Raw genomic sequence first — 18,614 nt, 5'->3', positions numbered from 1 at the left:
TTTTTTTTTTCTTTCTAAACTCGTATTCGTATCTAATCGTAGGAAACCTTATACGTTGCCTCGCTTATGTTATCTCGTTTGATAGTCAGGCCACTAGTACCATAGACTGAGGGGCTTAGAAACAAGAGCTATTTACCACATTGTCTCCAGGCCAGAAGTCCGAGATCTGGGTGCCAGCGTGGTGGGGCTCCGGGGGGAGCTCTCTTCTGGATCAGAGACTGCTGACTTCTCGCTGTACCCTCACATGGCAGGAAGAGGGCAAGCTAGCTCTGTGGCCTCTTCTGATAAGGGCACTGATCCCCTTCCTCATAACCTAATTCCCTCCCAAAGCCTGTACCTCCTACCACCATCCCATCACATCCGGGATGAGATATCAACATGTAAATTTGGGGGCTGGAGGGGGGAGGACACACAAACACTCAGTTCACAACATTACTGCGACCCCCTAAGATAGATAAATGGTGTAAATGTTCATGTCCAGAGTCAAGAACATTGACGTTGGGGGAAGTCTTACAGAGTCATCCAAGGTCCCACAATAAATAGTGGCAAGGGACAGAACTTGAACCAGTCCCCTGACTTCAAATTCAGGATTCCTGCCGTTCGCTCCAGCTTCCAATGAGTGTTGATGTTCCTTCCCACCCGTACCCCAGGAGGCGAGTACGCTTCTAGCCCTCGGTCATGCTTAAGACGTCATGGCGGATTAAATCGAATTTCTCCTGATCACTAAAAGAGAATCCTCATGGCACCTTTCTGAAAAACTGGAGATGCTGATGTTCCTCTGCTTGTTGTTTTTCATTAGACCCTTCTTATGACTCAGTCAGGAGAGGAGGATGGGGCAATAACATGAATTCTGGCCTCAACAAAAGTAAGTAAATGTCACACTCTTATTTGGAGGAAAACGTTGTTTTCTACAAACACGGGTGGAGAGTAGGGTCATGAGGTAGAACAGGGCTGGGTGAGCGTTTCTCGGCTTGCGTGGGGGGAGGACATCAACATTAAGTGCCAGGGTGAGGGCCTATCCCTGACACCTGCTCCTTGAAAGATGGCGTGGGATTTTCATTCAGACCTTTCGGTTTGGTTGTGTTGCATTTGGTTTTTGCATTTTTGAAGTCAGAAGGCTTCTCAGGCCTGGGTTTTCTGTATGAATGGAAGGTCGCTGGATTTGGATCCAGCCATTTCTGTCGTGAGAGTGCTCCTTCGTGGCTTTCCTCCTCTGAGTGTTGAAGCTTCATCATGCCAACATCCCTGCCCTGCTTTTGTGAAGGGCTGGGATGGAGGATAGTTGTCGGAGGCGATGGTAGGGCCCTGACACATCAGTTTGTGTTCGAGTCCAGCCCCAAATCTCCCATTCAGGGAGTAGGGAAAGAGAATGACTATACACTCCTAACCAGAATGCGTGGAACTTGCTATCTGTAGGAAGCCCATGGGTGGTGAAGGGCCTTCTTTCAAGAAGGTTGGGATTGCAAATCGATGCCCAAGCAATAACTAGGGTCTCTTTCAGTACTATGTATTCATTAGTTGTTTACTCTATGCCCAGGACCTGGCACTCTCGGGTTCACAAAGATGAATCAGACACAGGCCAGTCTGTCAAGCTGGGGAGAGGGGTTACACACACAGCTCTTTACATCTGGGTGGTATCAAGGAAGGCCTGTGGACCTGGCACCATTTGACTTGGCTCCTGAAGGAGAGGCAGGATTTGGCCCTGCAGAGATGGGAAGACAGAGCCTCCCGGGAGAGGTGGGGGGCCAGGGAAAGATGTCAGTGTTGACACGTCTGACTGCTAGGGAAGGCTCCAGGTTCTTGGAGTTTAGGGTGCACAGAGAGAAAGCAGTCTGGAAAGGCAAGGAAGGGGCACGAGGGGCGCTGTGAAGGTAGCCCTTCATTCTTTAGTCAGTGAGGACTTACAGAGGTGTTTGGATGGTGGCGTGGAATGGTAGAGGGAAATGAAACTGGCTCGATGTCATATGATGGACCAGTGGGAAGAGAGGGGAGTGGTGAGGATACAGTCAGACAAAGTCACAGACCGTGTGAGAAGCCGAGTAGGTCTATGTTGGAGAGCGGAAAGGCTGTATGTGAGAGGTTCCCTGAGGGAAACTCACAAAGCATGGAAACACGACAAGCAGGTGACGTTTGCTCATATGTCACCATCCCATTACGAACCTCGAAATTTCCTGCTTAAAAACGCAGTTCACAGCAGCAACACCATTAGGCATGCTGTGCGGTATGTTTGTTGTGGTTTCTCATTGTCTCCCCGTGGAAATGTAAGTTCTACCGGACCTGCTGGTTCATTGCTAAATCTCTAGTCCCAAGAATACTACCAGCACTAGTAAACTCTAGACAAATATTTCTAAGATTTATTTATTTATTTGAGAGAGAGAAAGAAAGAGTGCAAGCGAATGGGGGGAGGGGCAGAGGGAGAGAGAGAATCTTTCAAGCAGACTCCGCACAGAGCGTGGATCCTGACCTGGGGCTCGATCTCACGACCCTGATATCATGACCTGAGCTGAAACCCAGAGTCGGATGATCAACTGACTGAGCCACCCAGGTGCCCCTCTAGATAAATATTTATGAAATAAAATAATAAGTGATGGAGTAGAGAGTGGATGAATGAGTGAATGAATGAGGAAGCACCTTGTGGAGGGCTTTTAACAAGACATTTCTCTTCCCACATGGACAGTGGCCCCACTCACGTTATCTCTTTCCCCACACAGGTCCCCCCCTTGCAGGAGCACAAGCAATGAGTAAGAATACTGAACAAAGGCCCCAGCCAGGTACCTGTCTGGGATGGGTAATCTCTCTTTTACTCTTTATGCAGCCGTCAATTCCATGTGGTCAACTGAGGAGGACTGAATGAATACACAGTATTTGTCCTCATTTTTCTCTTTCACAGAGGGTCCCTATTTGACTCCCTATAAGAGCTCTGTGAATTAAAAGTAGCAGGCATTAGAACCAGGTAAAGATTTGTTAAATATCGGAGGTAAAACGAATGTAAAGATTTAATGTACCAGTGCCTCATTTTGTAAAATAAAGAAACTGACACCCGGAGAGGGAAAGCCATTTGCCAAAAGCCACACAGCTGGTTTATGAGAGAACTAGAACTCTAACCCACAGACTCCAGAGCTGTTGTCCAAACCTTTTAGGCTTCACAAAACCTTTCTTCCAAAACTACCCCCATCCCGGGATGGGTCTGCTTAACAAATCAGGCGGGGGAGCTTCTCACACCGTGGAATTGGAGATTCTTGGTATTGGAGAGAAACTAGGTCTACAACACCTTTCTATGACATCTGTCTTATGATAACCTCACCTCTACTTGAATATTTATAGCAACGAGGAGCTTACTACCTCGCCAGGCTCATTTCCACTCTTGGAGCCAAAGTCCCCCTCCTTGGAACTGCCATCAAGCTTTCTGGTTCGCCCTCTGGAAAGCCTTCCTCCCCTTTTGTAGGAAGGTTCTTCCTGTATCTGAAGACCGCTGTCGTGTCCACTCCCAAGCCCAGCTCTGTCGTCTCTGTGTGACACAGCTGAGATTTAGTTCTAGGCAAGCCACTTGCTTTAAGACAGATAAACCTTGTCTTCAGAGCAATAGAGAATTGGGAAGGTTAAGAAAGAATGTGCTGAGTGAAACACACAAGCCAAACAGGGTTTGACAGAGTGGATTTAAAGAATCCCCAGCGACAACAAAATTAGACATTACCTGCCAGAAACGTTTCAGTTGTCGTACTGTGTGTGTATGTGGATGCAAAAGGGTAAACTAAGCAGCCTTGAGGACTTTTCAAGTTAATTCATGGTTGTAAGCAGAAACCCCCAAATCATGCTGATTTTTTTAAAATTGCAACAAGTGCAAAAATAGTAAATTGTAACAAATTTATTTGACAACCTGGCCGAGGTATGATCCAGCTGTGTACCATGATTTCCCAACCTGAAAAAAAGACCAGCCTCATGCAACCAATATTGCATGGATTCTTTTTATAATTAAATAATCATGTATGTTTTATGGAGACTGAGATATAAAGAATAGTCATTTTATAGCTAAAATACAAATTCTGGCTCTCATGTTGAAGCTGAAGGTGCCAGAATTTGGTACTAGAAGGGAACAGAGATTGTCCAGTGAATTATCTAGTTTGTAACATAACTGGGACTACAACCCAGGCTGCCTGATTTCCAGGCACATGTTTTTTACGCTACATCAGAAAACCAGAGATGTATACAGAGCTGTAAAGACCAGGAATCATTAGACCTTTCTTAATAAACTCATTTTAATAAGGCATCCTTCACTTTAGTCATGATGATTGAGTATTTGCCAGCTTCTTTCCAAATGGTTTCATGATTCTGTTTTAGGCAATGACGCATTACCTACAAATTTTAGACACTGAATATGAAAAAAAATGATGCTGCTTGTATTTTCTGTTTCTGTAATTATAGGGATGAAAACCATAACTGCACCAGATCCTTGAGGTCTGCACATAGAAGCAGTAAAGTTTTCTGAAATGAGTTTTTTCTATGATTTTGAAATAACAGTATAAACCTCAAGGGTATTCTTATTATTAATGCTGTTGTTTTTATTTTTAATAACACCGAAGCTCATTTTCCTTTATGCTCCCTTAGATCCATATCAGATCCTGGGCCCAACCAGCAGTCGCCTCGCCAACCCCGGTGAGTTTACTTTGGCCTGCAAGGTTTTTCTTTCCAGAATTTTCTGTAGCTTTGTGAGGTCACAGAGACCTCCGTCCTAAGTTCAGACACCTGACTGGGAAGTAACATGGATTCCTTCCCTCGAAACGGTCAACATCTGCTTCTCTAGTGTACGAGTGAGAGGTTGGAGCTTGGTATTAGGTGGTAGGTATGTCCATCAGCTGAGGCTGCTTCTGGAAAACAAACATATTATCACTGCAGATCTGCATGGAAGCTTCGATCAGTAATACATGGTACAGGTAGAAATGTTTGTAGGGCCAGATGGGGGCGGGGAAAGGGGAGCAATGCCAATGAGTTCTCAGTTATGGTCCTCATGGAAGTCACAAGTGAATAGATGTTCCAAAGGCGTTTTATTCTTGACTATAGAAAGTGTTGCAGTTATCTGGCCTTACGAAAGAGGCATGTCCCTGAAAAGTTGCAGATAAAATAAATTTGATAATATCATTTAAGGGTTCATTATTAAAAATAGCTCTCAGATGCGTTCTAGACCAAGACCTCCAAGCATGTGAGCTCACAGGCCCTTTGTGGTAGTAAAGCCCACACCTTTGTATCCCAGGGAACCACTCTTGCCAATGTGTGCAGGCCCATTCTTTAGTTACTGGCCATTCCTGTGTTGGGGTCTTGGGGTCAGGCGGAGGGTGCGGGGAGGAGGTACGCAGCTCCCTCTCCTCTTAATTTTCTCTCTGCCCAAGTTCTTCTCTGTCAGACGTAGAGCCGAGAGCCAAGCACTAGCGCTCTGCTGAGGAACATCCCAAGTCCCTTCAGCCTGACGCCTGGGCCACACTTCTCCCTTTGACCCTGGCTGTGGTCTCCTGGCCCCGACTCCCTTTTACACTGACAGGGAATATTTTGGGGGGACTTCACCAGTAGGTAGCGACTAGACAGCGATTCGGGTGTTTCTAGAAGAAGAGATTCAAAAACCTTGCCCAGAGGGGTGGGAAGCGGCTTGCCCCAAATCACACAGCTAAGGGGGCTGCCAGAAGCAGTAGATTCAGCATGTGAAAGGAAACAAAGGATTTCTTAGAAAGGGCGGAGGATCCTGGTGTTTTGGGGGCGGGGATGCCGACTTTGCCAGGCTGAGCTCTCTGTTTTCCCCGTTTCCTCCCGGCCTGCAGGCAGCGGCCAGATCCAACTGTGGCAGTTCCTCCTCGAGCTCCTCTCCGACAGCGCGAACGCCAGCTGTATCACCTGGGAGGGGACCAACGGGGAGTTCAAAATGACGGACCCCGATGAGGTGGCCCGGCGCTGGGGGGAGCGGAAAAGCAAGCCCAACATGAATTACGACAAGCTGAGCCGGGCCCTCAGATACTACTATGATAAAAACATTATGACCAAAGTGCACGGCAAGAGGTATGCCTACAAATTTGACTTCCACGGCATCGCTCAGGCCCTGCAGCCACACCCCACTGAGTCGTCCATGTACAAGTACCCTTCTGACATCTCCTACATGCCCTCCTACCACGCCCATCAACAGAAGGTGAACTTTGTCCCTCCCCACCCGACCTCCATGCCCGTCACCTCCTCTAGCTTCTTTGGAGCTGCGTCGCAATACTGGACCTCGCCCACGGGTGGGATTTACCCCAACCCCAATGTCCCCCGCCATCCCAACAGCCACGTGCCCTCCCACTTAGGCAGCTACTACTAGAAGCTTCATCATCGGTGGCCTTCTACCTGAGGCCCCCATTCCTCACACTTCCTGGGATACTTTGGACTCCAAAGGACATACATGGCCTTGAAGAGAAAACAAAACTGGATGTTCTTTCTTGTGGGATAGAAACTTTGTTCTTTAAAAACAATCCTTTTTTTTTTTTTTTTTTTTTTTTAATGTTGGTAAGTTCTGCTTCCTCTACCTTGAACAAAGAAACGGATGATTTTCTGGGCCAGTACACCAGTTCGGATTCTCAACCTGCTGTCATCTTCGGAGTTGACTATGTAGATTACTGGAATGGTTATATCATGGTTCTAGGAAAGAAACTGTACATTTTCTTTATATTTTTATGACCAAAGCAGTTTCTTAGCAACACACGGGTCTCATCATGGACCTTGCTGGGTTCAGTACGTAAAGAATCATGGACTTAACCAGTTAAGGCTCTGGTTTGAGACTGAGTGAAGATAGAGGCAGGAAGCTTCTCACCTTATTTTAGGAGGACCTAATTCAGTGGATGGCAACTGGAACATTGGTTGTAAGGCCAGTGAAGTTTTCACCCAACTGGAATTTTAAAAGAAAGAGCATGTATGTGTATTTAAGAAGCTGTGGGCATTGCCAGATCCCTCCCAGTGGGCAGTGTGCACTAGGCTGACCATCCTCTCTAGAAATAGTCAAGATATGAACTAAGAAACGTTCATGCAAATGCAGACATTACTGAAAGATGGAGAATTAAATAATTTTTGTTTTTTAAAGTGATGACAGTGGGTCCCAGAACTTTGAAAAGTCTTAGGGATTTCTGCACACAAACAGATTCGCAAACGCTGTGCGTTTGTCCGACTACCAGTCCGGGGTCAACCAATCAGAAGGCAACTTACTGTATAAATTATGCAGAGTTATTTTCCTATATCTCACAGTATTAAGAATAGATAATTAAAAAAAGTAAAAAGAATAAATAAACGAGTTGACCTCGGTCACAAAGACAATTTTACTATCAAATCAGTCGTTATTTTTTTAAATGTAATTTGTACATCTTTTGTGAATCTGTACATTTGGGCTGTTTGTACGTTTTTATAGCTGGTTTTTAAAAAGCATAATGTGACTATTGCTAAAAAGAAAACAGGACGTTGGAGTCACTGACTTTACTAGAAAGAGAAGCACCGTGCGGTATTTAACGGGCATGCACGAGCAGGTAAAGGCAATCCATTCAAATCTTTAATGCTTTGGAAATGTTTGTAAATAACCATAATGCAATAATCACAACTTTGAAAAGAACAAGCAAACTTTCCCTTGTGGATACAAGGGAGTTTCCTGCCCTATATATGCAATATATTTTTTAGATATTAAAATATATATAATTTTGCAGGTAATCATTGACTTTTTAAAAACTATATTAAGTGTTAAGCTGACAACTGTCAATGAAGACTATGTTGTAAAATAATTTGACTAAATAAATTGTGCCTTCTTCTCTCAGAACTGAGGACATCGTCTTCTTATTTACTTAGGTCAAAGGGTTTTCCCAGGGGAAGTTCCCGATTGAAACTCTTGCACCGTAAAGACTTTTTCACGTGTGCATGCTGCTGGAGAGCAGAGAGCACAAAATTGGTGTGGTTTTTATCGTTGTTTGTATTAGTCAGTGTTCTCCGGAGAAACAGAACCCATAAGATGTGCGGTATCGATGGAGATTTACTACGAGGACCTGGCTCACAAAATCGCAGAGGCCAAGAATTCCCACCATCTGCTGTCTGCAGGCCGGAGACGCAGGAAAGCCAGTGACATGTTCTAGTGCAAGCCCGAAGGCCTGAGAACCGGGGAAGCCGGTGGTATAAATCCTAGTCCGAGGGGAGGAAAAAAGTCCCATCTCAAACAGGCAGGCGGGAAGCAAAGAAGTGAATTCCTTCCTCCCGTGCCTTTGGTTCCATTCAGACCCTCCACGGATTGGATGATGTCCTTGGGCTGTGGGGAAAGCAATCTACTTCGCTGAGTCCCCAGATTCAAATGCTAATCTCATCTGGAAGCACTTGCACATACAAACTCAGAAATAATGTTTAACCTGGGCACCCAGTGGCCCAGGCACGTTGATACTCAAATTAACCTTCATGTTATTGGTGACATTTGCAGATTTTTTACATGTTCCTTAAATCTTCCTCCAGCCTGTAAGGGTTTTATGGGATGACTGCCAGGGCCATGGATGATCTGTGTCTGAGAACCAGAGCAAAGCAAAACAGTTCCATCCAGGATGGACCCCTTGTCCGTTAGACTTCACTCTGTTGTATCCACTGCGCACTTCAAACCCAAGAGATAAGATGGCCCGGCTTCCTCTGGTCCTGTATCAGGATCTTATGGCCCATGGAGACTGTTACGTTCTTTTTTATTTCCAAGGAAGAAACTTGCTTCAAATTGCTTCACTGCTAGGTAGCTAGTTTTCATTTCCTCTATTTTAAAATGAAAACAAGTGAGGCCTGGAAAGTCCTTGATGGTATGAGAAATGGGACTCATGACATCAACCCTGAGTAGCACTGAGTACGTTCTAGACAACATGTCTACCTAAATGAAATGAAGTGTGTCCCAGAATGTTGGTCTCCATTTTTTTTTAATTGCACCCTATCATTTAAAAAAATGTGTTAAGCAAATATTCTCAATATATGAACATTGATTTATGAATCATATACACCAACTGTTATATTATTACTATTTATATTATGAAACAAACACAAAACAAAATTTTCAAGAGCAATATAAAAATAAATTGAAACTGAAATTCTAATGTTTCCCTCCTATGTTCTTTGTATTCCATATCTCTCGCTGTCCACACTCAACAAGAAAGGTAGTGTTTAGAGAAATGAGTTTGTATATATACATCTGTATGGGTTTTCTAGTGACTTCTAAGAAAGGAGAAAATAAAAACATGGTGTTACTGGTCCCAGCATAGAAAGAGAAACTATAAAGGCCAGATATGTTCAAGAATAGTCTAGCCGGATTCTTCTGCAAATCTCCACACCAGCCAAGCAATTTTCCATCAGTTTAGAATTTTGCAAAGTATGGGGCGCCTGGGTGGTGCAGTCAGTTAAGCGTCTGCCTTCGGCTCAGGGCGTGATCCTGGCATTTTGGGATCAAGCCCCACATCAGGCTCCTCTGCTAGTAGCCTGCTTCTTCCTCTCCCACTCCCCCTGCTTGTGTTCCGCTCTCATTGGCTGTCTCTGTCAAATAAATAAATCTTTTTAAAAAAAAAAGAATTTTGCAAAGTAATCATTAAGGAAGATAGAGGCGCATATTTCTTGCTGCTCTGGGAAGAATGGGAGTTCATCTTTTTAAGAGGTTTTCTTCATATGTCCTAGTCAAACACTGGTCTGGGTCCATCACCTCTACCAAATTCTTAGAACTCTGGCCAAACCTTGCCCCTTCCACATTTGGGAAGTCGGTGCCTCACTGACAGGACCAGGACAGCGTTTCCTCCTTCTAAGCATCTGTGCGGAATGAAGGTTGGCACTCAAGTCCCCTGTAATGCCCAGATTTAGGGTTTACTAGCTTACTCAAGGGCATCCAGCTGCCTAGTGGAGAGGACAAACAGGCTCTTCGCCATTTTGGCTGCTCATTCAGGATTTTCCCTGCTTAACCATCTGTGCCTGTGCCATGAAGTTCATTCCGTCTAACGCACAGGGCAAGCCAAGCAGAGAGGAGCATGGTAAACCCGGGAGCGGTTCTCATGGAAATTATTCTTTCCCAAGCTTTAGCATGCTAGTCAACAGCTCTTTCAATCAGAAGGTCATTCTTTCTGTTGTTTTTGTTTTGTTTTGCTTCGTTTTGTTCTAGCATCAAAAAGTATTGTTGCTTCCCACACAAAGGAAACTGTATATTCAATATCTATTGTTTTACAACATTTCTAGGGGTACCCCTAGAAATTTAATTTAAAAATGACCATTTTTAATATTTAACCAGTAATATCTGCATGCAATTGAATGTGTTTATTTAGTCCATGTGTAATGCTAAAGTGTGGCCCTCAGATGGGGTGTGACTAGTTTACAGCAGATGAGATCGGGAGGTTCCAGAACACCAGGGTGGAAAGGAAGATCTGTCTATCCTAAGCCTAGGTGCTGCCCGGCCAAGGCAGTAGTTGGAGAGGGCTTAGAAAGCAAAGAAAAAACAAAACTCAGTGTTTTCTGTAGGTGGTCTGTGGACATCATTTCACATTCCACTTCCTCAAATACCTACTGAATCAACAAACCCCATGTAAATATGTTACCTGGAAATCTATTGGAGGGGCAGCTGTGTGGCTCAGTCGGTTAAGCATCTGCCTTCAGCTCAGGTCATGATCCCAGGGTCCTGGGATCAAGTCCCACATCAGGCTCCCTGCTCAGCGGGGAGTGTATTTTCCCCCTCCCCCTCCCCCCTGCTCATGATCTCTCTCTCTCTCTCTCTCTCTCTCTCTGTCTCTCACTCTCTCTCTCTCTCTAATAAATAAATTGGGGGAAAAAAAACTATTGAAAAAATGCCACTCTGGGGAGCAACCCTTGGGCATGGCTCTTCTACTGGCCAGTCCCGATCCCACACCTAGCTGGGGGTCTGCCTCCTAGGGGTTCCCCCACCGTCAGCTGCAATGCTGGGCTTGTGTCCAGCACATCCTCGGGAAGAGGCAGTGAAATGGTGCTCAGTATCAATGGGGTAGAGAAGGGAGGTAATAAAGAACTAGAATGAGGAGGACCAGGGGATTAGGTTCTGGTGAATAAACAAAGACCTCAACTCCTACCCAGAACCAGCTTTGTGTTTTGCAAAAAGCACACTGGATACTTCATCATATAGAAAGCTACTGAAATTGACACTGGACTCCTTCAGCCAGGGAGTCCGGCTAAAGGATTATGAAAGGTCAGCTGATTTCAGGACTACAAATCCCAGGCTCCCTTGGGAGCGGGGGGAACCGGACACTTCTGAGAGGAAGTGGTTTAGCCAGTCAAACCTCTAGGGCTTCAGCCAATTGAAAAAGGATATGGAGGGAAGGTTTTTGAAAGGAATGTCGGCTCACGTGCCTGGGGTCTGTCTCCCTCTCTCACTCTGACTTGGCCTCCTGTCTAATTGTTTCAGTCTGTCTGAGCTGGTAAATTCCTAAGCACATAGTCAATTTACACTTCGCTTAAAAGCTCTAAGGGGAAACAGAAAAAGTTTCCAGTGAGACCACTCACTTACCTACAATTGCTAAACTAACCTTCTGGATTTTAACTGAGTTCGTTACCTCCTGTGCTTTCTTAGAGGGAGGAGGGAGGCCATTTGGGTGGATAAATGAGCAAGGATGTGAATGCCAGAGGTCCCGGGTTCAAATTCTGACCCTTCCACCTACTGGGTAACTCATCTAAACCTCCGAACCGGGGAGCTGAGCGATGTTTCCTGCAAGAGTTCCTGCGGGGTACTAGATGACACACGCGGAAAACCCTTTATTAAATACTGTACAGGAAGTATATATATATATATATAATCACTGTTCTCCGCTATTATTTGCGAGGTTTTTCCAAGAACTTCTATTAAATCCTCGGTAACCGGTGAGCACTTTGTTCAGGGAGTTGAGTGCAGGGTAGAATTTGTTTTGCGGTCAATAAAGCATTTTCCCAATGAGTGAAAAGTGGGAGTAAATTGGATTTTCCAGAGACCCATTGTGTCTTTCCCATCCCCGGGGGGCCCTTGTTGTGCCCCACTTGGGCTTCTGCCCTGCACTGGCTCTGTGTACCCCTAAAGTCTTGGGAGCACGCAGCCAAGCTGCAGGATGTTGCAAATAAAACGAGATTGTTATGAAAGAATGCTAAAAATGCCCTTTGTCAGAAACGCGGGGTTGGGTTTTTAAATCAGCTAAGAAATAGAGGCCGGGAGCTAGGATTTTATGCTTAGTAAGCCTGGCTCCAGATTGTTTGCAGACCCAAAGCAGCCTGTAAGTTCCCTGAGAGAAGACACTGGATACTGTTTGCTGTAGTGGCAGCAAACACAGTAGTGGGTCCGTCCTTACAGCTGAGAGAATAGGTGAAGAACAGGGATGGAGAGAGAGAGACCTGGGTGTGAAGCCTGGCATTTCCACTCTCTTCATGATACTGTATCTGAGCTTGATTTTCCCAACTGTAAATGAAGATTAGAGTCCTAACTGTACAAGGGTATCAGGGAATTAAGTAAGATACTACAGGTAAAAATGTTCCACGTGTTGAAAAGAACTATGGGAGTGCAAGATATCGTCTCGGTAAGTAGCTCTCTGTTCTTCTCCGATGTCATAAAATAGAGTTAAATCACACTCCTCAATTTTCGTGTCTATTATGAATGTACTATTTTAATTAAAAAAACTGTAAGAGCTTGAAACAGTCACACACTTACTACAGAAAAGTTGAGTTTACAGAGAACATTTTTTACTGAGCTGCTCGAGAGTACATTGCCAACCTGACGCCCCATCACACCCCAATACTTCAGCGTGTATTTCCTACAAACAACAATGTTCTCCTACATAATCCAGTACGATCGTGAAAAATCAGAAAATTAAGATTGGCGGCTACGACCACGGAGCCCTTAAGCGCCATTCACTCTTAGCGGATTGTCCTACTCTTGCCTTTTGTAGCAAAAGGATTCTGTTCCTAACCCCGATTGTATTTAATCGTCCCATGTCTTTAGTCTGCAACACTCCCAAGTCTTTCCTTGACTTTTAGGACTTTGACAATGTTGAATATTATGGGCCAATATTTTGTAGAATGGTCTTCAATTTGGAGCTGTCTGGTATTTCTTCACGATTAGATTCGGGCTAGGCCTCTCTGGTGGCGGCATCAGAGTGAGGCTGCCTTCTCCACGCACCTTACGGGTGGCACACAATTTCAGTTTACCCCATTATTAAGTTCATCTTGTGTTGTCTTCCAGTTTTATCCACTGCCCCTTTGTAATTAACAAGTATTCTGTGGGTAGGCACTTTGAAATTATGTAACTATCTCATTCATCTTCAAATTTCAATGTATTCATTTCTTTATGTCTCTAGAGACTTATAGTTTCTTATTTTATCCACTGGGTATATGTTCCTATCATTGCTTAATTCGATGATGCCTTTGCCCCACTGCGAGGCTATTTAAGTTGGCTTCTGTGTCCTTTGATATGTTCCCACCAATGTTTGAACACTTCCTTATTATTCTAACAACATATTGTGGGCTCCCTGTCCCAATTATGAGATCCATTGTTTCTCCAAGTTTCTTTGGTTCTCTTTCATGGAAAATGATATTTAGAACCCAATATCTGGGTGCTAGGTGTGCTCACTGCTGTTTATTGTAGGGTCATTGCTCCCAGACATTTTCAGGGGACAGAGCTAGGCAACATATGTGTCTACATACACATACATCACAGACACACACACACACACACAGAGATATCTATACATACATATGCTGTGTTAGTCAGGGTTCTTCAGAGAAACAAGCTGAAGAAACTGGAAAGCCAGTGAGGTCAGTCAATCCAAGTGTGTCCAGAGGCCAGAGAATGCGGTGAGAGTGGGGGCAATGGTGTAAGTCCCAGTCCGACCGTGAAAACCTGAGAAGCAGGAGTGCCGGTGTCTGAGGGCAGAAGAAAGTGGCTGTCTCAGATCAAGCAGAGAAAGAGAACCTGCCCTTCCTCCCCCTTTTTGTTCTAGCCAACAGATTGGCCCTCAACAGACGGGATGATGCCAACCCACATTGGTGAGGAAGATCTTGACCCGGTCTATTGTTTCAAATGCCAATCTCTCCTGGAAACACCCTCACAGACACACCCAGAAAGAATATTTTACCAGCTATCTGGCCAACACTTAGCCCAGTCAAGTTGACACATAAAATTAATCATCGCGTATGATTAGACATTGGTGTCCGTATTTATTTCTTTATCTATCTACATATATTGAAAACCTGACGTTCACTCAGATGCATGCCTTCCCAATCTAACACATAAGGTTCACCTAGTTTTTCCCCGTCCATATTGTAGTTCCCTTATTTGACGATGAGAAACATGGTTTCCATGAAGCAGAATGCACTTACCATTATGCCCTTCCTTATCAATTCTCCCACCTGTAACCGGTCTCCCATCCCTGCTGCACCCCCACCCCCATGTGACCTATTCCTTTCCCTACTCTGGCTCTCAATTCCCATCCTGACCACCCCCCTATGTGGCCTCCGTCCTTACCCTACACCAGCCCATGCTTCCATATGGATGTCCTCCTCACCCTGTCCGAGCTCTGACACTCCAGGCCAGGCCACCCCTCTGCAGAGACACCCTCCTCCATCTGCTCAAGCCCTGACTCTCATGACAGGTCGCACCCCAGTCTCCCATGGGCACTGTCTTTCCTCCACTTGGACACGTGCTCTGCACTCCAGGACATTCCACGCTGGATGCCCTTCTCACCCAGTGCACACCCTGCTGCCACTGCACTGTGATATTGACCTTGCTCTGTTGCCCATATGGCCTCGAGAATAAATACTTCAGGAGAGAGAGGAAATGAACAGGAAGGAAGGGAAAGGGAAGAGGGAAAGGGAGAGTAACAGATAAAGGGAAGATCCGTAAATAGACATTTCAAACTGCACATATCTCACTGAATGTGTGTATGTTCTGGCTGTGGGTGAGGACAAGGGACTCCCAATCCCATGAATGTGTGGTCTCTGCCTGTCTCCGCATTCACACGCACACACACACACCTGCACCTTTTTGAGATGCAGAACCAGGAGAACAGTAAGAGAAAGGAGAGAAAAGGAGAGGAGTTAGGCAGAGAGATTAAGGAGCAAGGATCTAGTTGGGGATAGGCATACAATGAAACGAATACTCTTGTGCTGGGTATCCAGGGGAGAGACTGGAATTGGTGGGGAGAGGGGTTAGGGGAGATATAGAGAGCCAATGCGGAAAAACAATGCTCTGGGATATGCCATCAATGTGTTTATTTATTTATTTATTTATTTTTGATAGAGGCGAGGGTAAAGAATAGAATCCACTTTTTAATTAATTTTGGTTACGCAGCAGTGCTACGACCCAGGATCGATCTGTATTTGAAGGTCTGTGTCCTCCATTAGACTAGAAGGACATGAAGGGCAGGAACTGCTGGGTCTAATGTTTTCTTTTCAATTCCTAGCACCTCGCAAGTGCCTGGCTTTTTAGGAGGGTCTGACACCTGGGTCTGTTGTTTGTCAAACTGCACCTGCCAGGCAGAAAGTGTCCGAACCCAGCTGCCCAGCAGGTCTGAGAGGCAGGGTGACGTGTCTGCACTGCGCCTTTCTGGTTTACTCCAGAGACACAGAGAGAAAATAAAAACATGAGAGATACAGTTAAAGTATAAGACCAGAGCGCTGTTATAATTGGCTGGCACTTTTTACCAGCCAGTGTGTGTTATTAACTGGTTTCCCAGAAAATGCAGCATTTCCTTCCCCACCGATTCTTATATTGTCTCGAGGCTCTGACTTTCAGAAATGTTGAATCAAGCGTCACATACATTCTAGCGATACTTTCCAGATACCTCAGCTTTTCCTGACAACTTTCCCTTCCTTAGAGCTGTCTTTGTCTTTTTGAGGAACTTCTACTTATCTAGTGTTTTTCTGAGTAACTCAAAGTTCTGTCATTAAAAAATACCACAATAGAACTTAGGTCTACTCAGAAACCAATATGCATAAGACATCCACCTTGAGACCTTTAGAATGTGGAGAATTCCAACTCTTTATCCAGAAGAACATAGTCTGTAGGGAAGAAATACGAACTTGCCGATTCTGAAAAGCAAAGTTAATTGGATTGTAGCTTAAACCTGCCTTCGAAAGAGTATTGCTGGTGATTCTGTCTTCTTTTTACACTGAATCTTTTTTTTTTTAAAGATTTTATTTATTTATTTGACAGAGAGATAGCCAACGAGAGAGGCAACACAAGCAAGGGGGAGTGGGAGAGGAAGAAGCAGGCTCATAGCAGAAGAGCCTGATGTGGGGCTCGATCCCAGAACGCAGGGATCACGCCCTGAGGCGAAGGCAGACGCTTAACGGCTGAGCACCCAGGCGCCCTTTTACACTGAATCGTTAATGAACTTCAGTGATTACCTGATCAGGATCCAGGACACAACACATTCCCATGGATCCAATGCTGCAAGTGGCTTCAATCCAGCAACCAAATCCTAGACTGGCCACTTGTGCTCAGAGCCAACCCTTGAAGACTTCGGTCAGATGGGAGTGAAAAGAAAGTAGCAGAGGAGAGCAGGGATTTCCATCCCCACTGTAGGCTATGTGGCCAAAGACATAATCTTCCCCAAGCTTCCCCACGCTTAGGAGACCAGCATTCTGCTAGAAAAAGCAAGCCCCTTACCTATAGGAGGTTTGGTTCATTCCAAGAGGAATATCCTGAGTATTTGTAGGATTTCCAGAAAACTCTGGAGAGGCCATATAAATCACTTGCATACGATGTGCACTTAGGTTACGTCTTATGTTGAAAGAAATATCTGGATTTCGGGAGATCAGTTACTCAGTGTGCTGAGAGTTAATTACAAATGGCCCTGCAGCTTTGCCTTAGCAAATGCCCGAAAGGCAATGGAGAGAAAACTGGAGTCAAAACAAGGTCTCATAATTCACAAGCAGTAGGTCCCTGGAGGGAGCCTCTTCCAACCTCCAGCACTTTGGGCAATCAGAGGAGATAGACAGATGTCCTTCATATAGAAGGTCCTGCTGGTTTTCCTGGGAGAAGCTATGACAAAAAGCCAGAGGGACGGATAACTTGGTTTCCAAGACATAAGTTTAATGATCTAAATGCAAAAATATTTGTTTACTCAGAGTCATAGCATATTTAGAAGGTGAAAACCATTCCTCTCTAAATCCTCAACCATCTTCGTCCTCAGAAAAAAAATGGAAAGATTGGCCTAACCCTGGAATTTCCTGGTCCTAGTGGATTTACGACCAAAGACCCAGCGGATGACCCAGGTCATAACTGCTGGCTGCACAGCAAATTCAATTACCCTAAATTCCAGCACACCACCCTTCTTCCTGTCCCTCAGCCCTTCCTTATCATAATCTTTCCTGGGCCATCAACCCCCACTGGGTTGTCTGAGCCCAAATTTAATCTCTCAGCAAGCCCAGAGCTATCAATGCTGAGGACATCTCATCAGAGGGACAAAGCCACATTCCTGATGAAGAGCAGTGACATAAATTCAGCCCCAGCCAGGCCCAACCAGCACAAAGGACTAAGTAAATCAGTCCTGTCCCCTCTTCCCAGCCATCTCCAAGGACGGAGAAAACAGCGTTAGGATATGAGAAGTTATTTCTCGGGATGACAGCATGGCGGCCCTTACTAACTGATAAAGGGTAACTCTTTTGAATGGTTGTATCTACAGGGGTCTTCATACCGTTGTGCCCACTATAGGCCCATCCCCCACCCTGGCCACATATGGTTACAGAACGTCCTTTCGTTATGGAGACAGACCTAACAGAAGGTAGGTCTTCGCATTGTAAGGGACAGGCGCTCACTCAGGGCTCCTGAAGTATTGGGAATTTCCTCTAAAACACCCATGGTGATGAGGGTGACGGGTATCTGGCAAAAATGGGCAGACAGGCTCATGGAGCCTGGAACAAGAAAGCTACGAAAGCCCAAGGAATTCAAGAGAAGATGCTTCTAAGTTCCCATGACTAAGGTACCTTCTTGACATCTTCTCTTGACATCCTCCCACTACCGTATGCCTCAATCTCTCCATATTCCCGTTAAAATGTTTGAGAGGAGCGCCTGGGTGGTGCAGTCGTTTGAGCGACCAACTCTTGGTTTCAGTTTGGGTGTGATCTTGAGGTCATGGGATCGAGCCCCTCGCCGGGCTCTGTGCTCAGCACGGAGACTGCTAAAGTTTCTTTTTCCCTCTCCCTCTGCCACTACGTCCACACACTTTCTTTCTCTCAAATAAATAATCTTTTAAAAAAATGTTTGAGAGAAGGTCTGCCAAGTTCTTTCCTTGCTAAGATCATTATTGTCACCTCACTCTGAGCACCTCAAGGCTTACTTGAAGCTCACGGCTTAGCTGTCCTTGGGTCAGGGCCCAAGCGTGGTGGCCAGGAGAGTCACTTTACAGAGCAGCCCTGGCTCTTCCCCGAGGGGGGCTGTGGGCATGGCAGGAGCCCAGATCGGCTGGCCAGGGCCATCCCTACTGCCACAGTCAGGATGCCACCAAGTGCAGAACGACCCAGCCCAGCACTGTGAAAGCAACCCCCAGGGTCAGCTTCCAGGACACATTTGGTTTCCATGCTTCACTTGGAAATCTTAAATTCTGTTATGAGAAGCCTAAAAATGTCATCTTACTCCAGGA

At 45.3% G+C, this 18,614-nt stretch overlaps 1 protein-coding gene across 3 annotated transcripts in view; it reads left to right on the top strand.

The window, feature by feature from the left end:
- Window positions 1-7,810, top strand: part of FLI1 (Fli-1 proto-oncogene, ETS transcription factor) — a 120,512-nt gene extending 112,702 nt beyond the window's left edge. For 2 of the 3 annotated variants that reach the window (XM_040631038.1, XM_040631039.1), the window contains exons 6-9: window positions 800-865; window positions 2,712-2,771; window positions 4,606-4,653; window positions 5,808-7,810. In XM_040631038.1, the coding sequence (XP_040486972.1) occupies window positions 800-865; window positions 2,712-2,771; window positions 4,606-4,653; window positions 5,808-6,337 (704 nt within the window). In that variant the 3' untranslated portion in view covers window positions 6,338-7,810. The remainder of the gene's footprint in view (window positions 1-799; window positions 866-2,711; window positions 2,772-4,605; window positions 4,654-5,807) is intronic. The other variant, XM_040631040.1, reaches the window with a different exon arrangement.
- Window positions 7,811-18,614: the final 10,804 nt, after the last annotated feature.

This window comes from Ursus maritimus, unplaced genomic scaffold (genome assembly GCF_017311325.1).
Source record: "Ursus maritimus isolate PB19 unplaced genomic scaffold, ASM1731132v1 scaffold_16, whole genome shotgun sequence".
NCBI lineage: Eukaryota > Metazoa > Chordata > Mammalia > Carnivora > Ursidae > Ursus > Ursus maritimus.
The sequence above is the reverse complement of the archived record's forward strand: the minus strand, read 5'-3'. Positions and strand labels throughout refer to the sequence as shown.